Source organism: Tachyglossus aculeatus, chromosome 10 (genome assembly GCF_015852505.1).
Source record: "Tachyglossus aculeatus isolate mTacAcu1 chromosome 10, mTacAcu1.pri, whole genome shotgun sequence".
Lineage (NCBI taxonomy): Eukaryota > Metazoa > Chordata > Mammalia > Monotremata > Tachyglossidae > Tachyglossus > Tachyglossus aculeatus.
The window spans coordinates 4,501,521-4,523,039 of NC_052075.1; the positions used below are offsets into that span (position 1 = coordinate 4,501,521).

A 21,519-nucleotide genomic window follows, 5' to 3' on the forward strand; every position below is an offset into this window, starting at 1 on the left:
AAAGGAATAGGAATCCTGGCAGACTGTAAGATCCTTGTGGGCAGGGAATGTGGCCTTTCTTCATTTTCTACTTCCCAAGCACATAGTATTTTTTATGGTGTTTCTTAGGTGCTCACTCTATGTTAACCGCTGGGGTAGATACAAGCTAATCAGGTTGGACACGGTCCGGATCCCACGTGGGGCTCACAGTCTTAATCCCCTTTTTACAGTTGAGGGAACTGAGGCACAGAGAAGTGAAGTGACTTGCCCAGGGTCTCACACAGCAGACAAGTGGCGGGGCCGGGTTTAGAACCCAGGTCCTTCCGACTCCTAACCCCATGCTCAAACCACTGGGCATCAGAATTCACAGTAAATTTTTTCCTCTAGCTCTCTCATGAATTCGAGCCAGAGAGCCATCGATCACAGCTGAATTATTCATCTGAGCAGTGAGTTGGCTGGAATTTCAACCCCTCCAGATGCCGCTTCTGCCACAGGCTGAATAATTTACCCGAGCAGTGAGCGGCGATGTCAAGGGCGAGGTTTTCAGAGATTTGCTCTTTCCCGGAGGGGTCAGCCAATTCTGGCAGGGGGCAGGGGAGGAGGGATTGACGTCTCTCAAGTAGAGCGCTGAGCGTGCCCCCTCTCCTCTTCTAATCACCCAGCCTCACCCTCAGTGTCTATTTATTTATTTTATTTTGTTAGTATGTTTGGTTTTGTTCTCAGTCTCCCCCTTTTTAGACTGTGAGCCCACTGTTGGGTAGGGACTGTCTCTATGTGTTGCAAACTTGTACTTCCCAAGCGCTTAGTACAGTGCTGTGCACACAGTAAGCGCTCAATAAATACAATTGATGATGATGATGTGTCCCCAGCTGAGCACCCCCTGGGAGAGAGTCCAGGTATTATAATAGTAATAGTATTTGTTAAGCACTTACTATGTGCCAGTCACTGTACTAATGAATCCTGCCTCTGCCGCTTGTCAGCTGCGTGACCTTGGGCAAGCCACTTAACTTCTCTGTGCCTCATTTACCTCATCTGTAAAATGGGGATCAAGTGGGACAACCTGATCACCTTGTATCCCCCCAGCGCTTAGAACAGTGCTTTGCACATAGTAAGCGCTTAACAAATACCACCATTATTATTATTATTACTAAGGCCAAGGGTGGATATAAGCAAATTGGGTTGGACACAGTGTCTGACCCATAAGGGGCTCACATTCTTCACCCCCATTTTACAGGTGAGGGAATAGAGGCCCTCTGAGAGAAATGAAGTGACTTGCTCAAGGTCACACGGCAGACTCCTTCCAACTCCCAGGCTCAGGCCTTATCCATTAGGCCAATCTGCTTCCTAAGGGGGCATGAAAGGGGGCCCAGCGGCAAGCGCTTAGTACAGTGCTCCGCACGCAGTAAGTGCTCAATAAATAACGAGCCGCATCAGACACGGCCCTCACCGAGCCCCCCATTCCGGGGGAAGGGTGAGCACAGCACACGTGTGTGGTGACGCCTATACGACGGGGTAAGGAACAAAAAAACAAAGACTGAATAATATTCCCTTCTGCTTTTTTCGACTCATCTCTCTCATCTACCCACATATTCAATCTGTCACCAAATAACATCGGTTCTACCTTCACAACATCGCTACAATTCACCCTTTCTTCTCCGTCCGGACGGCTACTACATTGACCAAGCACTTTTCCTATCTGGTCCTGATCACCGCATCGGCCGCCTCGCTGACCTCCCTGCATCTTGTCTCTCCCGTCTCCGGTCCCAGAGGGAACCGGGATGATGATGCTGGTATTTGTTAAGCTCTTATTAAGTGCCAAGCACTGTTCTAGGTGCTGAGAGAAGCAGTCACTGGGTTCCCAAATTGTTATGGTATCTAGTGCCAAACATTTCCGTAGTGAACGGGTGTGTGTATACACGTGTGCTCGTGTGAGTGTGTGTATGCGTAGCAGCATGGCGTAGTGGCTAGAGCCCGGGCCTGGGAATCAGAAGGCCATGGGTTCAAATCCCGGCTCTGCCACTTGTCTGCTGTGTGACCCTGGGTAAGTCACTTATTCTATTTATTTTATTTTGTAAATATGTTTTGTTCTCTGTCTCCCCCTTCTAGACCGTGAGCCCACTGGTGGATAGGGACTGTCTCGATATGTTGCCAACTTGTACTTCCTAAGCGCTTAGTACAGTGCTCTGCACACAGTAAGCGCTCAATGAATACGATTGAATGAATGAATTCTCTGGGCCTCAGTGACCTCATCTGTCAAATGGGGATTGAGACTGTGAGCCCCATGTGGGACTGCACTGTGTCCACCCCAGAGCTTAGTACAGTGCCTGGCACATAGTAAGCGCTCAACAGATATGTTCATCATCATCATCATCATTATTATTATTATTATTATTATTATTATTATTATTATTACACACCCCCAGTGGTGCAGGCTGGTTGGGCAGAGCCATTGTGAGGATAGAGGATGAGTTGGGAGTTTGGTTGCTGTCCGTTTGGTGTCAGCTCATTAGGGGCAGGGAGTGTGTCCATTAGAGTGTCTAGTAGGAGAAGCAGCATGGCTCAGTGGAAAGAGCCCGGGTTTTGGACTCAGAGGTCATGGGTTCAAATCCCAGCTCTGCCAATTGTCAGCTGTGTGACTTTGGGCAAGTCACTTCACTTCTCTGGGCCTCAGTTACCTCATCTGTAAAATGGGGATGAAGACTGTGAGCTCCCCCGTGGGACAACCTGATCACCTTGTAACCTCCCCAGCGCTTAGAACAGTGCTTTGCACATAGTAAGCGCTCAATAAATGCCATTATTATTTATTTATTTTATTATATTGTACTCATTCATTCATTCAATTGCATTTATTGAGCGCTTACTGTGTGCAGAGCACTGTATTAAGCGCTTGGGAAGTACAAGTTAGCAACATATAGAGACAGTCCGTACCCAATAGCGGGCTCACAGGCTGGAAGACTGTCTACTCCCAAGCGCTCAGTACAGTGCCCTGTGCAGGGTGAGCGCTCAATAAATTCAATTGGCTGATTGGGTCTCTCATGCGGGGCGGGGCGGCCTCCCTCTGCCTGTGAGTTGGACGGCGCTCAGAGCTCTCAGCTGGCCGCTGCCCGGTTTCCTGGCTTCCTCCATCCCGACCATCCCACGGGCCTGGCCTCGGCCCCAAGGAATTCGGGGAATCTTGGACAGGATTGCCGCCGCCTCAGCCCGTCAGGTGGTTGTGCCAAGGCCGCGGGTGCCCTGGGTTGTGGAAGCGAGGGGGTTTGAGGGCTCCGAGTGGATGGGATCGCCCATAGCCTGGAGTCCCGCCCGGGCCATCGGGGCCGAGCGAAGGTTGGAGGGTCTCGCTAGCTGAGGTCGCCTCCATTGCCCACTTAATAATAATAATAATAATAATAATAATGTTGGTATTTGTTAAGCGCTTACTATGTGCAAAGCACTGTTCCAAGCGCTGGGGTAGATACAAGGTAATCAGGTTGTCCCACGAGGGGCTCACAGTCTTCATCCCCATTTTACAGACAAGGGAACTGAGGCCCAGAGAAGTGAAGGGACTTGCCCAAAGTCACACAGCTGACAAGTGGCGGAGCCGGGATTTGAACCCACGGCCTCTGACTCCAAAGCCCGGGCTCTTTCTACTGAGCCATGCTGCTTCCCACTTCCCTCCCGGCTCTTCCCTCTAGACTGTAAGCTTGCTGTGGGCAGGGAATGTGTCTGTTTGTTCTTCTATTGTCCTCTCCCAAGCACTTAGCACAGTGCTCTGCCTACAGTAAGCGCTCAATAAACACGATTGAATAAATGAATCATAATCATCACCTTGGGCAGGAGTATTTACTGACCGCTGAGTGTAGAGCACAGGTCTGGAGAAGCAGCATGGCTCACTGGAAAGAGCCCGAGCTTTGGAGTCAGAGGTCATGGGTTCAAATCCCGGCTCTGCCAATTGTCAGCTGTGTGACTTTGGGCAAGTCACTTCACTTCTCTGGGCCTCAGTTCCCTCATCTGTAAAATGGGGATGAAGACTGTGAGCCCCCCGTGGGACAACCCGATCACCTTGTAACCTCCCCAGCACTTAGAACAGTGCTTAGCACATAGTAAGCGCTTAATAAATGCCATTATTATTGTTATTATTACTGCGCCTTGTATGGGGCACTTATTACAAGCCCAGCACTGTACTGGGCACATAATACTGATTTATTGAGTCTGTGGGGAGGAGAGAGAGTTTAATAATTGTGCTATTTTTTAAGCCCCTGGTGCTTGTCTGATTGAACTTGCCAAGTCTAACACCTGTGCAGGGTGGGTCATACCTGACTCATCATCAATCGTATTTATTGAGCGCTTACTATGTGCAGAGCACTGTACTAAGCGCTTGAGCACTGTACTAAGCGCTTGAGCACTGTACTAAGCACTTGACTCCCCCTGACTCCCCCTTTTAGACTGTGAGCCCACTGTTGTAGGTAGGGACCGTCTCTATATGTTGCCAACTTGGACTTCCCAAGCGCTTAGTACAGTGCTCTGCACACAGTAAGCGCTCAATAAATACGATTGATGATGATGATGATGATGATACCCAGTAGCCCCAGACCTGTGGTGTTGATTCCACTAGCAGTGCTCCGTTTCCCGCACAACCTCTTCCAGAAGTTGCAAAACTTCCTGGATGTGAGCCCACTGTTGGGTAGGGACTGTCTCTATATGTTGCCAATTTGTACTTCCCAAGCGCTTAGTACAGTGCTGTGCACATAGTAAGCGCTCAATAAATACGATTGATGATGATGATGATTCTTCTGCTGGATCCTTCATCAGGATAATAAGGGTATCCTGGCGTTTGTCCCTTGGCTGGCGCCCTGAAACCGAACGGAGTCGTGTCTTAACCTGAAGGGACCAAACGTGGCCGAAGAAGGTGGGGAATTCTTGTCTGAGAGAGGGAGAGGAGGCACCAGAGGGGGAATTGGGAGCAATTGGTACCATTGACTGAGCACCTACTGTGTGCTAAGTGCTGGGGAAAAAGGACTTGGGTGGGAAATAGACCTGGTCCCTGCTCCCTGCCTGCCCCGGAGGCTCAGGATCCAAGAATCGTGACTCTGAGCCTCCCTTCAACTAATCGGTCAATCGTATTTATTGATCATTTCCTGTGCACAGAGCACTGTACTATGCACTTGGGAGAGTACAACATAACGATGTAACAGACGCATTCCCCGCCCACAGCGAGTTTACGGCCTAGATCGAGGGACCCAGAATGGAAGTTTTCGGGAGCAAGATGGATGTAGATAGGGTGAACAATCAGTCAAACAGTCAATCAGTGCGATGTATTTTTTTATGGTATTTGTTAATAATAATGACATTTATTAAGCGCTTACTATGTGCAAAGCACTGTTCTAAGCACTGGGGAGGTTACAAGGTGATCAGGTTGTCCCACGTGGGGCTCACAGTCTCAGGCCTCCATTTTACAGATGAGGTCACTGAGGCACAGAGAAGTGAAGTGACTTGCCCAAAGTCACCCAGCTGACAATTGGCGGAGCCGGGGTTTGAACCCAGGATCTCTGACTGCAAAGCCCGTGCTCTTCTCCACTGAGCCACGCTGCTTCTCCAATTTGTTAAGCACTTACTATGTGCCAGGCGATGTACTAAGCGTTGGTGTAGATACAAGCTAATCGGGTTGAACACAGTCCCCGTCTCACATGGGGCTCACAGTCTCAATCCCCGTTTTACAGGTGAGGAAGCTGAGGCCCAGAGACGTGACGCGACTTGCCCAAGGTCACACAGCAGACAAATGGCCAAGCTGGGATTAGAACCCATGACCTTCCGACTCTCCCAGACACGTGCTCTATCTCCTACTCTATGCCGCTTCTCATCTGTAAAATGGGGATTCAAAACCTGTTCCCTTTCCTATTTAAACTGTTAGCCCCACGTGGGACCTGATGATTTTGTATCTACCGCGGTGCTTAGTACAGTGCTTGGCACGTAGAAAGATCTTAACAAATACCACAATTATTATGATGATGATGTAATTTCGAGGTTAAGGAAATAATAATCCGCAGCGGCTCGCAAACCAACTCTAATCTAATCCTCTAATGCTGAGAAGCAGCATGGCATAGTGGAGAGAGGGCGGGCCATCAGGAGGTCATGGGTTCTAATCCTGGCTCCACTTGTCCGCTGTGTGACCTTGGGCAAGTCACTTTACCTTTTTGTACCTCAGTTACCTCATCTGTAAAATGGGGATTGAGATTGTGAGCCCCACGTGGGACAGGGATTGTGTCCAACCTGATTTCCTTGTATCCACCCCAGCGCTCAGTACAGTGCCTGGCACATAGTAAGTGCTTAACAAATACCATAATTATAATTATTCTTACTAATCCTTTCCTTCCTAGAGGGATGGGATTTCTCAGAGGCTCTTTGTCTAGTGTGCCCTGGTTTGTCTTCCAAATGCAGGGAGGTTGGGCATGCCCACAGAAATAGAATGCCGCCAGCCATCACCAGGATGCCAAGGAATTCTTGGCATTTTTGCGTGTGAAATAGACTGGGAATGGCATTTCTGAAGCACTTACTAAGTGTCAAACTCTGAGCTAAGCAGTGTGGTGGATTGAGGATCATCAAATGGGATGCAGCCCCTGTCCCCTGTGGGGCTCAAAGTCTCGGCGGGAGAGTTTAACCTCTCTGAGTCTCAGTTCCCCCATCTGCCAAATGGGCACGCACTGCCTTACATCGTCCCCCTCTGCGAACTCATTGTGGGCTGGGAATGTGTCTGTTATATGGTACTCTCCCAAGCGCTTAGTATAGCGCTTTGCATACAGTAATCGCTCAGTAAATACAATTGAGTGAATGAGTGAACATCTTAGAGCACGAAGTGGGACAGACTGTAGCTCCCCTCTGATCATTCATTCATTCAATTGTATTTATTGAGCGCTTACTGTGTGCAGAGCACTGTACTAAGCGCTTGGGAAGTACAAGTTGGCAACATATAGAGCCCGTACTCTTGCCACTAGGTGATGTTGCTTCTCTAATTGGGGGCCCTACTGAGAGCTCACCTCCTCCGGGAGGCCTTCCCAGACTGAGCCCCCTCCTTCCTCTCCTCCCATCCTCCCTGCCTTACCTCCTTCCCCTCCCCACAGCACCTGTATATATGTTTGTACAGATTTATTACTCTATTTATTTTACTTGTACATATTTACCATTCTATTTATTTTCTTAATGATGTACATCTAGCTTTATTTCTATTTATTCTGATGACTTGACACCTGTCCACATGTTTTGTTTTGTTGTCTGTCACCCCCTTCAAGACTGCGAGCCCGTTGTTGGGTAGGGACCATCTCTATATGTTGCCAGCTTGTACTTCCTAAGCGCTTAGTACAGTGCTCTGCACACAGTAAACACTCAATAAATGCGATTGAATGAATGAATGAATGATCAGGTTGGACGCAGTCCGTGTCCCACACGGGGCTCCGGTCTTAATTCCCATTTGACAGATGAAGCGACTGACGCCCAGAGAAGGTAAGTGATTTGCCCAAGGTCACACAGCCGACAAGTGCTGGCAGCGAGCAGTGTGGTCGTCTAGTGGATAGAGCTTAGCATTTAGCGAAGTATAGCATTTTTTCCACACACACCACCGCCCGCAAAACACCTGTTAATATGTTTTGTTTTGTCGTCTGTCTCCCCCTTCTAGACTTTGAGCCCGCTGTTGGGTAGGGACCATCTCTATATGTTGCCAACTTGGACTTCCCAAGCGCTTAGTACAGTGCTCTGCACACAGTAAGCGCTCAATAAATAGGATTGAATGAATGAATGAATGCAGACAGGTGTCAAAGTCGTCAGAACAAACATCTGTCAAATGGGGTTTGTACATATTTATTACTCTATTCATTTATTTATTTTACTTGTACATAGCTATTCTATTTATTTTATTTTGTTAGTATGTTTGGTTTTGTTCTCCATCTCCCCCTTTTAGACTGTGAGCCCACTGTTGGGTAGGGACTGTCTCTATATGTTGCCAACTTGGACTTCCCAAGCGCTTAGTCCAGTGCTCTGCACACAGTAAGCGCTCAGTAAATATGATTGAATGAATGAATGAATGAATGCAGACAGGTGTCAAAGTCGTCAGAACAAACATCTGTCAAATGGGGTTTGTACATATTTATTACTCTATTTATTCATTTATTTATTTTACTTGTACATAGCTATTCTATTTATTTTATTTTGTTAGTATGTTTGGTTTTGTTCTCCGTCTCCCCCTTTTAGACTGTGAGCCCACTGTTGGGTAGGGACTGTCTCTCTATGTTGCCAACTTGGACTTCCCAAGCGCTTAGTCCAGTGCTCTGCACACAGTAAGCGCTCAATAAATACGATTGATTGATTGATTGAGACTGTGAGCCCCGTGTGGGACGGGGACTGGGTCCAACCCGATTTGCTTGGATCCACCCCAGCGCTTAGCACAGCTCCAGCCCCGTAGTAAGAGCTTAACAAATACTATTCATTCATTCATTTAATCGTACTTATTGAGCGCTTACTGTGTGCAGAGCACTGTACTAAGTGCTTGGGAAGTACTATTATTATTATTATTATGTAGCAACGGGTTGAGGTGGGGAGGAGATGTGGGGGAAACATGATTTGAGGCGCGACTGAGGCTAGACGGGTCACCCGCCGTCCTCCTGGAGGCCTCCTTTTTGAGTCTTGTTTTCTTTTCCCCCCCTCTCTCTGCCTGTGCTTAGAAGCCGGTGTGTTAGCCAAACAGTACATTGAACAAGGGCTCTTAGTCCCGGATGACGTGATCACACGGGTCATGCTGAGCGAGCTGGAACATAGGCGGCACCAACCCTGGCTCCTGGACGGTAAGCCGAGCTGGCCGGGGGGCTGCCTTCTGGTCCAAAACCCTCACCCGATCCCTAAAATTAATAATAATAACAATAATAATGGCATTTATTAAGCGCTTACTATTCGCAAAGCACTGTTCTAAGCGCTGGGGGGGGATACAAGGTGATCAGCTTGTCCCACGGGGGGCTCACAGTCTTCATCCCCATTTTCCAGATGAGGGAACTGAGGCCCAGAGAAGTGAAGTGACTCGCCCAAAATACAGGGTGATCAGGTTGTCCCACGGGGGGCTCACAGTCTTCATCCCCATTTTCCAGATGAGGTCACTGAGGCCCAGAGAAGTGAAGTGACTTGCCCAAAATACAAGGTGATCAGGTTGTCCCACGGGGGGCTCACAGTCTTCACCCCCATTTTCCAGATGAGGGAACTGAGGCCCAGAGAAGTGAAGTGACTTGCCCAGAATAAGTGATCAGGTTGTCCCACGGGGGGCTCACAGGCTTTATCCCCATTTTCCAGATGAGGTCACTGAGGCCCAGAGAAATGAAGTGACTTGCCCAAAATACAAGGTGATCAGGTTGTCCCATGGGGGGCTCACAGTCTTTACCCCCATTTTCCAGATGAGGGAACTGAGGCCCAGAGAAGTGAAGTGACTTGCCCAAAATACAAGGTGATCAGGTTGTCCCACGGGGGGCTCACGGACTTCATCCCCATTTTCCAGATGAGGGAACTGAGGCCCAGAGAAGTGAAATGACTTGCCCAAAGTCACACAGCTGACAAGTGGCGGAGTTGGGATTTGAACCCACGACCTCTGACTCCAAAGCCTGTGCTGTTTCCACTGAGCCACGCTGCTTCGTCCCCTTCCTTCCCTCCACCTACCTCCCCCTCCATCTCCCCTCCCGGCTTCCCTCCCTTACCATGCCCTTTCCTTCCCTCTCTCCCTCTTTCCTTGCCTTCCTCTTTCCCTCCCTCTTTCCCTTCTGCGTAGCACAGTAGATTGAACACGGGCCCGGAAGTCAGAAGATCATGGGTTCTAATCCTGGCTCTGCCACTTGTCGGCTGTGTGACCTTGGGCAAGTCACTTCACGTCTCTGGGCCTTAGTTACCTCATCTGTAGAAGGGGGATTGAGTCTGTGAGCCCCACGTGGGACAGGGACTGTGTCCAACCTGATTTGCTTGTACCTACCCCAGTGCTCAGTACAGTGCCTGGCATTCATTCATTCATTCATTCATTCAATCGTATTTATTGAGCGCTTACTGTGTGCAGAGCACTGTACTAAGCGCTTGGGAAGTACAAGTTGGCAACATATAGAGACGGTCCCTACCCAACAGCAGGCTCACAGTCTAGAAGACTAGACTGGCTTACCAGACTAGACTAGGCTTACTGGCATTCATTCATTCATTCATTCATTCAATTGTATTTATTGAGCGCTTACTGTGTGCAGAGCACTGTACTAAGCGCTTGGGAAGTACAAGTTGGCAACATATAGAGATAGTCCCTACCCAACAGTGGGCTCACAGTCTAAAAGGGGGAGACGGAGAACAAAACCAAACACACTAACAAAATAAAATAAATAGAATAGATAGGAACAAGTAAAATAAATAAATAGAGTAATAAATATGTACAAACATATATCCATATATACAGGTGCTGTGGGGAAGGGAAGGAGGTAAGACGAGGGGGATGGAGAGGGGGACGAGGGGGAGAGGAAGGAAGGGGCTCAGTTTGGGAAGGCCTCCTGGAGGAGGTGAGCTCTCAGCAGGGCCTTGAAGGGAGGAAGAGAGCTAGCTTGGCGGATGGGCAGAGGGATTGGGGGCATTCCGGGCCCGGGGGATGACGTGGGCCGGGGGTCGATGGCGGGACAGGCGAGAGCGAGGTACAGTGAGGAGATTAGTGGTGGAGGAGCGGAGGGTGCGGGCTGGGCAGTAGAAGGAGAGAAGGGAGGTGAGGTAGGAGGGGGCGAGGTGATGGACAGCCTTGAAGCCCAGGGTGAGGAGTTTCTGCCTGATGCGCAGATTGATTGGGAGCCATTGGAGGTTTTTGAGGAGGGGAGTAATATGCCCAGAGCGTTTCTGGACAAAGATAATCCGGGCTCTGCACATGATAAGCGCTCAATAAATACGATCAATGGATTGACTGCTTTTCCTTACATGGTATTTGTTAAGTACTTTCTATGTGCCAAGGTACTAGGTATCATACTCTCCCAAGTGCTTAGTACAGTGCTCTGCACATGGTAAGCGCTCAATAAATGCGATTGATAGATTGACTGCTTTTCTTTATATGGTATTTGTTAAGTACTCTCTATGTGCCAAGGTACTAGGTATCGTACTCTCCCAAGCGCCTAGTACAGTGCTGTGCACATGGTAAGCACTCAATAAATACGATCGATGGATTGACTGCTTTTCTTTACATGGTATTTGTTAAGTACTTTCTATGTGCCAAGGTACTAGGTATCGTACTCTCCCAAGCGCTTAGTACGGTGCTCTGCACATGGTAAGCGCTCAATAAATACGATCGATGGATTGACTGCTTTTCTTTATATGGTATTTGTTAACTACTTTCTATGTGCCAAGGTACTAGGTATCGTACTCTCCCAAGCGCTTAGTACAGTGCTCTGCACATGGTAAGCGCTCAATAAATACGATCGATGGATTGACTGCTTTTCTTTATATGGTATTTGTTAACTACTTTCTATGTGCCAAGGTACTAGGTATCGTACTCTCCCAAGCGCTTAGTACAGTGCTCTGCACATGGTAAGCGCTCAATAAATACGATCGATGGATTGACTGATTTTCTTTATATGGTATTTAAGTACTCTCTATGTGCCAAGGTACTAGGTATCATACTCTCCCAAGCGCTTAGTACAGTGCTCTGAACATGATAAGCGCTCAATAAATACGATCAATGGATTCACTGCTTTTCTTTATATGGTATTTAAGTACTTTCTATGTGCCAAGGTACTATCATCATCAATCATATTTATTGAGCGCTTACTGTGTGCAGAGCACTGTACTAAGCGCTTGGGAAGTACAAGTTGGCAACATATAGAGACAGTCCCTACCCAACAGTGGGCTCACAGTCTAAAAGGTACTAGGTATCGTACTCTCCCAAGTGCTTAGTACAGTGCTCTGCACACGGTAAGCGCTCAATAAATACGATCGATGGATTGACTGCTTTTCTTTATACGGTATTTGTTAAGTACTCTCTATGTGCCAAGGTACTAGGTATCTTACTCTCCCAAGCGCTTAGCACAGTGCTCTGCACACCGTAAGCGCTCAATAAATATGATTGAATGAAGGCATACAGTCAGATTGGACACAGTCCCTGTCCCACACGAGACTGCATCCCCATTTGACAGACGAGGGAACTGAGGTACGGAGCAGGGAAGTAACTCTTCCGAGGTCACCCAGCCGACAAGGGGCAGAGGCGGGATTCGAACTCGGGTCCTTCCGACTCCCAGGACTGGTTTCCACCGCTTCCCACTCGCAAGGGCGATGGCTTGTTTCCAAGGGACTCTCGGCTAAAGAGCAGGGGACGCTGGGCAGCGTTCTTCCCGGAAAGTGGTTTGCCCAGTGACCGGGGCTTGCAAATGAGTAGCTTGGCCCTGGCACCCGGGGTTGGAAACATTTAATATTTCAGGGGTTTTTGGAGCGGCCTAAGTGACCTTCAGCCCCGGTGTTAGGTAGGGCCCCGCCAACTGTGTGCCACAAATGGTGCCCTGAGCCCAGGGCTCAGACTAGACTGCGAGCACACTGTTGGGTAGGGACTGTCTCTAGATGTTGCCAACTTGGACTTCCCAAGCGCTTAGTACAGTGCTCTGCACGCAGTAAGCGCTCAATAAATATGATTAAATGAATGAATTCATCTGGAGAAGCAGCGAGGCCCAGTGAACTTAAGTGACTTATCCAAGGTCACGCAGCACACAGTAGAACCCTGGTCTCTCTGCTTCCCAACCCCATGCTCTACCCACTAGGCCATACCGCTCCACACTGCTGCTTTTGTAGAAGACCCCCAAGTGCCCAGTACAGTGCTCTGCCCAAGCAGCGTGGCTCAGCGGAAAGAGCCCAGGCTTGGGAGTCACAGGCCAAGGGTTCAAATCCCTGCTCCGCCACTTGTCAGCTGTGTGACCTTGGGCAAGTCACCTAACTTCTCTGGGCCTCAGTTACCTCATCTATAAAATGGGGATTAAGTCTGTGAGCTCCCCGTGGGACAACCTGATCACCTTCATTCATTCATTTATTCGATCCTATTTATTGAGCGCTTACTGTGTGCAGAGCACTGTACTAAGCGCTTGGGAAGTACAAGTTGGCAACATATAGAGACAGTCCCTACCCCACCGCTTAGAACAGCGCTTTGCACATAGTAAGCGCTTAACAGATACCATCGTTATTATTATTACTAGTAGTAGGTGCCCGGTCGCAAATGGGACCACTAGAATGCACTAAATGGCTCACTAGGAAAGCAGCCTGGCCTAGTAGAAAGAGCCCTGGCCTGAGAGTCCGAGGTTGTGGGTTCTAATTCCGACTCTGCCACATGCCTGATGTGTGACTTTGGGTAAATCGCTGTACTTCTCTGGGCCTCAGTTTTCTCAACTGCAAAATGGGGATTAAGACTGTGAGCTCCATGTAGGACAGGGACTGGGTCCAACCTAATTAGCTTGTATCTACCCTAGTGCGTAGATCAGGGGTTGGCACTTAGTATGTGCTTAACAAATATCGTAATAATTATTACTAGTATTACAAGTTCCTGATGGGTAGTGATCGAATCTACCAACTCTACTGTCTTCTCTCAAGCACTCAGTACAGTGTGCTGCACTCAGTAAGCACTCATTGATTATTATTATTATGTTAAGCACTTTCTATGTGCCAGGTACTGTACTAAGCGCAGGGGTGGATACAAGCAAATCGGGTTGGACACAGTCCCTGTCCCACATGGGACTCATAGTCTCAATCCCCATTTTGCAGATGAGGGAACTGAGGCCCAGAGAAGTGAAGTCAACTTGCCTAAGGTCACACAGCAGACAAGTGGCAAAGCTGGGATTAGAATTCATTACCTTCAAGCGCTTAGTACAGTGCTCTGCACACAGTAAGCGCTCAATAAATACGATTGATTGATTACCTTCTGACTCCCAAGTCCGGGCTCTAGCCACTGTGCCAGGCTGCTGCCCATGAAGCAGGATGGATTGGGTCGTGCTTTAATGTTCCCTGAGCCCAGGAGCTTCTTCCCCTCATCCCCTCTGTCTTTCCTCGGCATCACTGCCCAGTTGGGAATGGCCACCCTTCCATGCTCCTGCCTCCAGTGCTGACTCCCTCCTTGCTCCCATGGCCTAGCTGAGTGGCAAAGATGTAAAAGTTAGGCCCAACCCCATTTCAGCCCAATTGGAGTCAGGAGTCCCCATTCTCCGGTTCTCCAAGTGGCATAATCTTTGCCCGCGGTGCCGAATTCCAGGTCTGTTTCGGACTCTCCCATCTTCCGCTCAAATTCCCTTCCTGCCACCTGCGAGGAGGTGTGAGTCTTTGTGTGAGCCCGCGCTTTTTCCTGGGGCCCGGGGACGGGGGTGGGGCGACGGGGTCCTTAATCAGTCCGTCCGGGTCTTCCCGTCTTCAGGATTTCCACGGACGCTGGTCCAGGCCGAAGCCCTCGACATGGTGTGCGAGCTGGACCTCGTGATCAGCCTGAACATCCCGTTCGAGACGCTGAAGGATCGTCTGAGCAGACGTTGGATCCACCCGTCCAGCGGGCGAGTGTACAATCTGGAATTCAACCCGCCCCTCGTCCACGTAAGAAACCGTGTGCATAGTGGAAAGTGGCTTCATTATGGTATTTATGAAGTGCTTGCTAGATAATAATATTACTGTTATTATTTTAGTGCCTACTGTGTGCCAGGCACTGTTCTAAGTGCTGGTGTACTTATGAGCAAATTGGGTTAGATACAGTCCCTGTCCTGTGTAGGGCTCACGGTCTTAATCCCCATTTTACAGATGAGGGAACTGAGGCCCAGAGAAGTGAAGCGACTTGCCCAAGGTCACACAGCAGACAAGTGGCGGAGCCGGGATTAGAACCCAGGTCCATCCGACTCCCAGGACTGGGCTCTAGTCACTAGACCATGCTGTTTCACAGGCAGATCAATCCAACCCCTGTCCTATACAGGACTCACAGTCTAAGGAGATCATCAATCGTATTTATTGAGCGCTTACTGTGTGCAGAGCACTGTACTAAGCGCTTGAAAGCACTGTTCTAAGCGCTGGGGAGGTTACAAGGTGTTCAGGTTGTCCCACGGGGGGCTCACAGTCTTAATCCTCATTTTACAGATGAGGTAACATGCACAGAGAAATTAAGTGACTTGCTCAAAGTCACACAGCTGACAATTGTCAGAGCCAGGATTTGAAAACCATGATCTCTGACTCCAAAGCCCGTGCTCTTTCCACTGAGCCATGGGGAGAACAGATATTTTATTTCCTATTTTACAGATGAGGAAGCTGAAGCTCAGAATGGTGACGTGACTTACCCGAGGTCGCACAGTCGGCCACGGGCAGGATTAGAACCTGGGTCTCCAGGCTCCCAGTTCTGTGTGCTTTCCACTGGAGTACGCAGCCTCTTTTCTCCTTCTAAGAGGCCAGGAGATAGCAAGGTCTTTGCCCAGGTTTTTACTCTATCTTTTGAAGATGTTGCTTGACAAGAAAATGAACATTCTCATGTCTATTTAATAGCCAACACTCGATTGCCCAGTTTGTTGGTTTTCCAGCTTCTTCAGTAGAGTCGTGAGCATCTACCTAAATGGACAGAAGGGGAGCTTTCAGCCAGAAAGAGAAACTGAGACAGGGTTCGGAGTGGGGAGGTGGGTTTGAAGAGGTCACAGAGAAACATGGCCTAATGGTTAAAGCACAGGTCTGAGAGTCAGAGGACCTGGGTTCTAATTCCGGCTCCAACACTTGTCTGCTGTGTGGCCTTGGACAAGTCACTTCACTTCTCTGGGCCTCAGTCCCCTCATCTGAAAAACGGGGATTACATCTGTGAGCCCCATGTGAGACATGGACTATGTCCAATCTGATGATCTTGATCCTACCCCAGCGCTTAGTACAGTACAAATGCCATAAACAAAAAAACCCCAACATTTTTTAGCCTCATCAGGACATGGTGATTGGGCAGCTCTTTGGGAATAGAGAAAACTCGATATCCCGTCTCTGGCAATTCTGAATGTCAATTAATCAATCAGTAAACACTGTACTAAGCGCTTGGGAAATTACAATACGGTATTTTTTATATACAGTATTTCGTTGAGTCAACGGGCCCAACGTCTTAGTACTGTGTTCTTTGTAAGCACTTAGTAAACAAATGATGGTATTTGTCAAGCGCTTACTGTGTGCCAAACACTGTTCTACAATCCTCTGCAAACAGTAAGCGCTCAATAAATATGACCGATTGATTACGTCTCTCCCACTACCATCACTTGACTGGTCTCGGTGCCGATCAGATGCTTCCAGTCATCGGAGGCGAGGGCGGAGCTGTCGGTCAGTCAGTGAATCATATTTATCACAGTCTTTTAGACTGTGAGCCCACTGTTGGGTAGGGACTGTCTCTATATGTTGCCAATTTGTACTTCCCAAGCGCTTAGTACAGTGCTGTGCACACAGTAAGCGCTCAATAAATACGATTGATGATTTATTGAGCGCTTACCGTGTGCAAAGCGCTGGCTTGGGAGAGTACGACCTAACAATAACCGGACGCATTCCCCGCCCACAACGAGCTTACGGTCTGCGAGCGCGGCTTTTGCCGACCGACCTCGGTGCGAGTGTTTTGAGCGTGTCTCCGTTGGGTGCGCAGGGAGTGGACGACGTTACCGGTGAGCCCCTGGTCCAGGAGGAAGATGATAAACCCGATGCTGTCGCTGCCCGGCTGAGGCAGTACAAGGGAGCGGCCAAGCCAGTTATAGAATTGTACAAGTGAGTCTCCCTCCACCCACACACCCCGCGATAAAAGCACCGAGGACCTGCCGACTCCTCATGGTTCAACTATCGGGCTGTGAACCAGGACTTTGGGATTCGCTCCCTCCCTTCATCTCTCCTCTTCTCCTTCTCTTACTTCCTCCCTCTCTCCCTTTCTTTTCTCCCTCCCTCTCTCTCCCTTTCTCCTTCTCTGCAGCTTGGCCCATCGCCCCCATCTTACCTCCTTCCCTTCCCCTCACATATCTATTCTATTTATTTGATTTTGTTAGTATGTTTGGTTTTGTTCTCTAGTCTCCCCCTTTTAGACTGTGAGCCCACTGTTGGGTAGGGACTGTCTCTATATGTTGCCAACTTGTACTTCCCAAGTGCTTAGTACAGTGCTCTCTTCCTCCCTTCCTCCCTTCAAGACCCTACTGAGCTCACCTCCTCCAGGAGGCCTTCCCAGACTGAGCCCCTTCCTTCCTCTCCCCCTCGTCTCCCTCTCCATCCCCCCCATCTTACCTCCTTCCCTTCCCCACAGCACCTGTATATATGTATATATGTTTGTACATATTTATTACTCTATTTTGTATTTATTTTACTTGTACATATCTATTCTATTTATTTTATTTTGTTAGTATGTTTGGTTTTGTTCTCTGTCTCCCCATTTTAGACTGTGAGCCCACTGTTGGGTAGGGACTGTCTCTCTATGTTGCCAACTTGTACTTCCCAAGCGCTTAGTACAGTGCTCTGCACACAGTAAGCGCTCAATAAATACGATTGATTGATTGGGTAGACCCTGGGCCTGGGAGTGAGAAGGACTTGGGTTCTAATCCCAGCTGCGACGCTGTCTGCTGTGTGAACTTGGGCAAGTCACTTTACTTTCCTATGCCTCGGTTACCTCGTCTGGAAAATAATAATAATGATGGTATTTTGTTAAGCGCTTACTATATGCAAAGCACTGTTCATTCATTCAATCGTATTTATTGAGCGCTTACTGTGTGCAGAGCACTGTACTGAGCACTGGGGAAGTACAAGTTGGCAACTTATAGAGACGGTCCCTACCCAACAGCGGGCTCACAGTCTAGAAGAGGGAGACAGACAACAAAACAATGCATATTAACAAAATAAAATAAATAGAATAAATATGTACAAGTAAAATAAATAGAGTAATAAATATGTACAAACATATATGCATGTATACAGGTAAAAATATGGAACGTTTCACGAATTTGCATGTCATCCTTGCTCAGGGGCCATGCTAATCTTCTCTATATCGTTCCAGTTTTAGTGTATGTGCTGCTGAAGCGAGCACAAGCGCTGTTCTAAGTGCTGTGGGGATACAAGGTGATCAGGTTGTCCCACGTGGGGCTCACAGTCTTAATCCCCATTTTACAGATGAGGGAACTGAGGCACAGAGAAGCTAAGTGCCTTGCCCAAAGTCACACAGCTGACAAGCTGACAATAGGGATTTGAACCCATGACCTCTGACTCCAAAGCCCATGCTCTTTCCACTGAGCCACGTTGTGAGCCCATTGTGGGACAGGGACTGCGTCCAGTGTGATTTGCTTGCCTCCACCCCACTGCTTAGGACAGTGCCGGGGACATAGTAAGTGCTCAACAATTAACACAGTTATTATTCTCTCCTTTTCTCTTTCTTTCCCTCTCTCCCTCTCTCCCTAACTCCTTTCTTTCTCTTCCTTTCTCCCTCCTTCTCTTTCTCTCTCTCCCTTTCTCTTCTATTTCTCCCTCTCTCCCTTTATCCTTCTCTCCCTCCCTTCCTCTTTCTCTCCCTTTCTCCTCCTCTCTCTCCCTCCTTTCCCTTTCACCTCCTTCCCTTTCTTCCTCTCCCCTGCCCCAACCCACTCCAAGTCCAGAAAAGCCAAGAGACTTGTTCAGATAAATTAAATCCACATTTCCCATGTAGCTGCCTGAAACCTCAGGACAAAGGGAAGAGGAATACTGCCATTCAGAACACACATCCTGTCCCGTAGAATTGATTCTAACAAACTCATACTCTCCCCCACTCCCCAAATTCTGTTTGAAAATGAAACAATGAGCTCCTTTAATTTCAAGCTTCATTTTGCAGTGCCAGAGGATGGTAAAGGTAAAAATGAAAGATAAAAGAGCAAAATGGGTTTTGGTTATTTTGAAGAGTCTTCTTCACAATAAGGGAAGACGGGAGGGGATTTGCAGTGGGTTCATTTGGGAACACATAAATACACACACTCTTAATATCACACTTGACGACAGCGGAGGGCACAGGGACAAATACGTAGTGTTCCAGGGCCCTGGGGATTGAGCAGGAGAGTGTGGATGGCTCAGTGCAAACCATCACCAGTACTGCAGCAATAACTCATGCACATAACCTGCTGGCTTTTAGACATTGCTTTCCCTCCTCTTAACCACGGGGATCTGAGCGATGTTCAACTGAACAGCCGGGGCTCAGAAAAGGTGCACAACCAGGCAGTTTGCTGGGAGTTTTTGAGAGGAAAATGGATATGTAAAGGAGTTTGTACCAAACTGCTCCAGATGGTTTCAATCAATCAATCAATCAATCATATTTATCGAACACTTACTGTGTGCAGAGCACTGTACTAAGCGCTTGGGAAGTACAAGTTGGCAACATATAGAGACGGTCCCTACCCAACAGTGGGCTCACAGTCTAGAAGGTTTCAGATACACAGGATACATACAGTTGGTGGGTTGGTGTGAATTTCGATTGGTTGAGAACTGTCAGTCGGTCAGTCAGTTGTATTTACTGAGCGCTTACTGCTGGCAGAGCACTGTAGTAAAAGCTTGGGAGAATACCATATAAAAATATAAGAAACATTCCCTGCCCATAATAAGCTGTCTAGAGGGTGAGACAAGACATTAACATATAAATAAGTAAATTACAGATATGTACTTACGTGCTGTGCGGCTGGGAGGTGGGGGTGAATATAGGGAGTAAGTCAGGGAGACGCAGAAGGGAGAGGGAGAAGAGGAAGGGAGGGCGTAGTCAGGGAAGGCCTCTTGGAGGAGATGGGCCTTCAATAAGGCTCTGAAGGAGGGGAGAGTCATTGTCCGACGGATATGAAGAGGCGTTCCAGGCCAGAAGCAGGACGTGGGTGAGGGGTCAGCGGCGAGATAGGCGAGATGGAGGTACAGCAAGAGAGGAGCGGGGTGTGCGGGCTGGGTCATGGTAGGAGAGTAACGAGGTGAGGTGGAAGGGGGCAAGGTGAAAGCCAACCCGCTGCCATCTTTGTGTTTGGCTTTCAGGAGCCGAGGAATCCTGCACTCTTTCTCGGGGACAGAGACGAACAAAATCTGGCCGTACGTCTACACGCTGTTTTCCCACAAGATCCCGCCCATTCCGTCCAAAGAAGCCAACTGAGGCGGGCGCGTGGCAGAGAGCTGGGGGAGAGGGGCCGGGGCCCTCCAGCTGGGTGCCCCGGCCAGGGAAAGAGCGAGCGAGCGTCTTGGTCTTGGTGGTCGGCGGATGGGGACGCGGACATGTGAGGAGAAGGCTGTTCTCTTCGAAGACCCGGAGCCGCCAGTTTGGTCTCAGAAGTTTCTGCCTGAGCTGCCACCCCTGAGGCACCGGGGCCTTGGCGTCGTTTCTCACCCTGTTTTCGGCACGGAACCTGCCCCTGCCCCCATTGTCAATCTCGTCTAAAAGCCCGGAGAGCCCAGGTCCCTGGAGCGTTCCCCCTGTGGCCACACCCTCGGCCTCCCAGGGTCTTGAGGTGAGGGTCCCCTTGTTACACCCCCAGGGGTACTGAGAAAGGGGGCACCTGTCACACCCCCTGGAATCTTGAGAAAGGGACTAATAATAACAACAGTTATGGCATTTGTTAAGCGCTTATTGTGTGCCAGGCACTGTTCTCTAAGCACTGAGGTAGATGCGAGGTGATCAGGTTGTCCCACGTGGGGCTTACAGTCTTAATCCCCATTTTACAGATGAGGTCACTGAGGCCCAGAGAAGTTAAGGGGCTTGCCCAAGGATTAGAACCCACTTTCTCTGACTCCCAAGCTTGGGCTCTTTCCATTAGGCCATGCTACTTCTCTGTGTCACAATTCCTGGGGTCCTAAGGAAGAGGGTCCCCATGTCACGCACCCTGAGGTCCCGAAGTGGGCGGGGGGTGTCTCTGTGTCACATTCCCTAGAGTTCCAAGGTGGAGGGCCCCGTGTCATGCCAGCTGGACCTGATTAGGACCCCTGGCCGGCTCCCAGGGATTCTGGTCACCATGACTCCCGCTGCCTCGTCTTTCCTCATCTCCTGGCTCTGGGTGGCCTCTTCCCCCAGTCCCCTTTTCAATGGGACCACTCTGACTTTTGCCTCTGGGGCTGGGGTCCCAGCCGGGCCCCCCGCTAATAATAATAATGATGGTATTTGTTAAGCGCTTACTATGTGCAAAGCACTGTTCTAAGCGCTGGGGGGATACAAGGTGATCAGGTTGTCCCACGTGGGGCTCGCAATCTTAATCCCCATTTTCCAGATGAGGGAACTGAGGCCCAGAGAAGTGAAGTGACTTGCCCAAAGTCACACAGCTGACAATTGGCGGAGCCGGAATTTGAACCCATGACCTCTGACTCCAAAGCCCATGCTCTTTCCGCTAGACACGGAAGTCTTAAGCAGCTGGTGGCAGAAACTCTGGTCCTTATCCAGGATCTGCCCATGGGCCCAGCCCGCTGCCACCACAGTGGGTGTCTTGTGCTGTCTTCCTGCCCGAGCCCCAGGTTGCAGCTCAATGCCCTCCCTGCTCGCTTGCTGCTTGGCTTGGAGGCACCGGACAATCCGTTCTCCCAAAATCTCAGGTGGCAAGGCAGGCCCACTCACACGGC

The 21,519-nt window shown here is 49.2% G+C and overlaps 1 protein-coding gene and 1 non-coding gene across 5 annotated transcripts in view; one reads left to right on the top strand and one right to left on the bottom strand.

The window, feature by feature from the left end:
- Positions 1-20,568, top strand: part of AK4 (adenylate kinase 4) — a 38,959-nt gene extending 18,391 nt beyond the window's left edge. The window contains exons 2-5 of one of the 4 annotated variants that reach the window (XM_038752516.1): positions 8,670-8,789; positions 14,375-14,547; positions 16,592-16,710; positions 19,954-20,164. In XM_038752516.1, the coding sequence (XP_038608444.1) occupies positions 8,670-8,789; positions 14,375-14,547; positions 16,592-16,710; positions 19,954-20,068 (527 nt within the window). In that variant the 3' untranslated portion in view covers positions 20,069-20,164. Of the gene's footprint in view, positions 1-8,669; positions 8,790-14,374; positions 14,548-16,591; positions 16,711-19,953 lie in introns of all 4 variants that reach the window. The other 3 variants (XM_038752515.1, XM_038752518.1, XM_038752517.1) reach the window with 3 other exon arrangements.
- LOC119933858 lies at positions 17,901-18,007 on the bottom strand. Its single transcript, XR_005452728.1, has one exon. It is a non-coding gene; the product is annotated as a U6 spliceosomal RNA (small nuclear RNA).
- Positions 20,569-21,519: the final 951 nt, after the last annotated feature.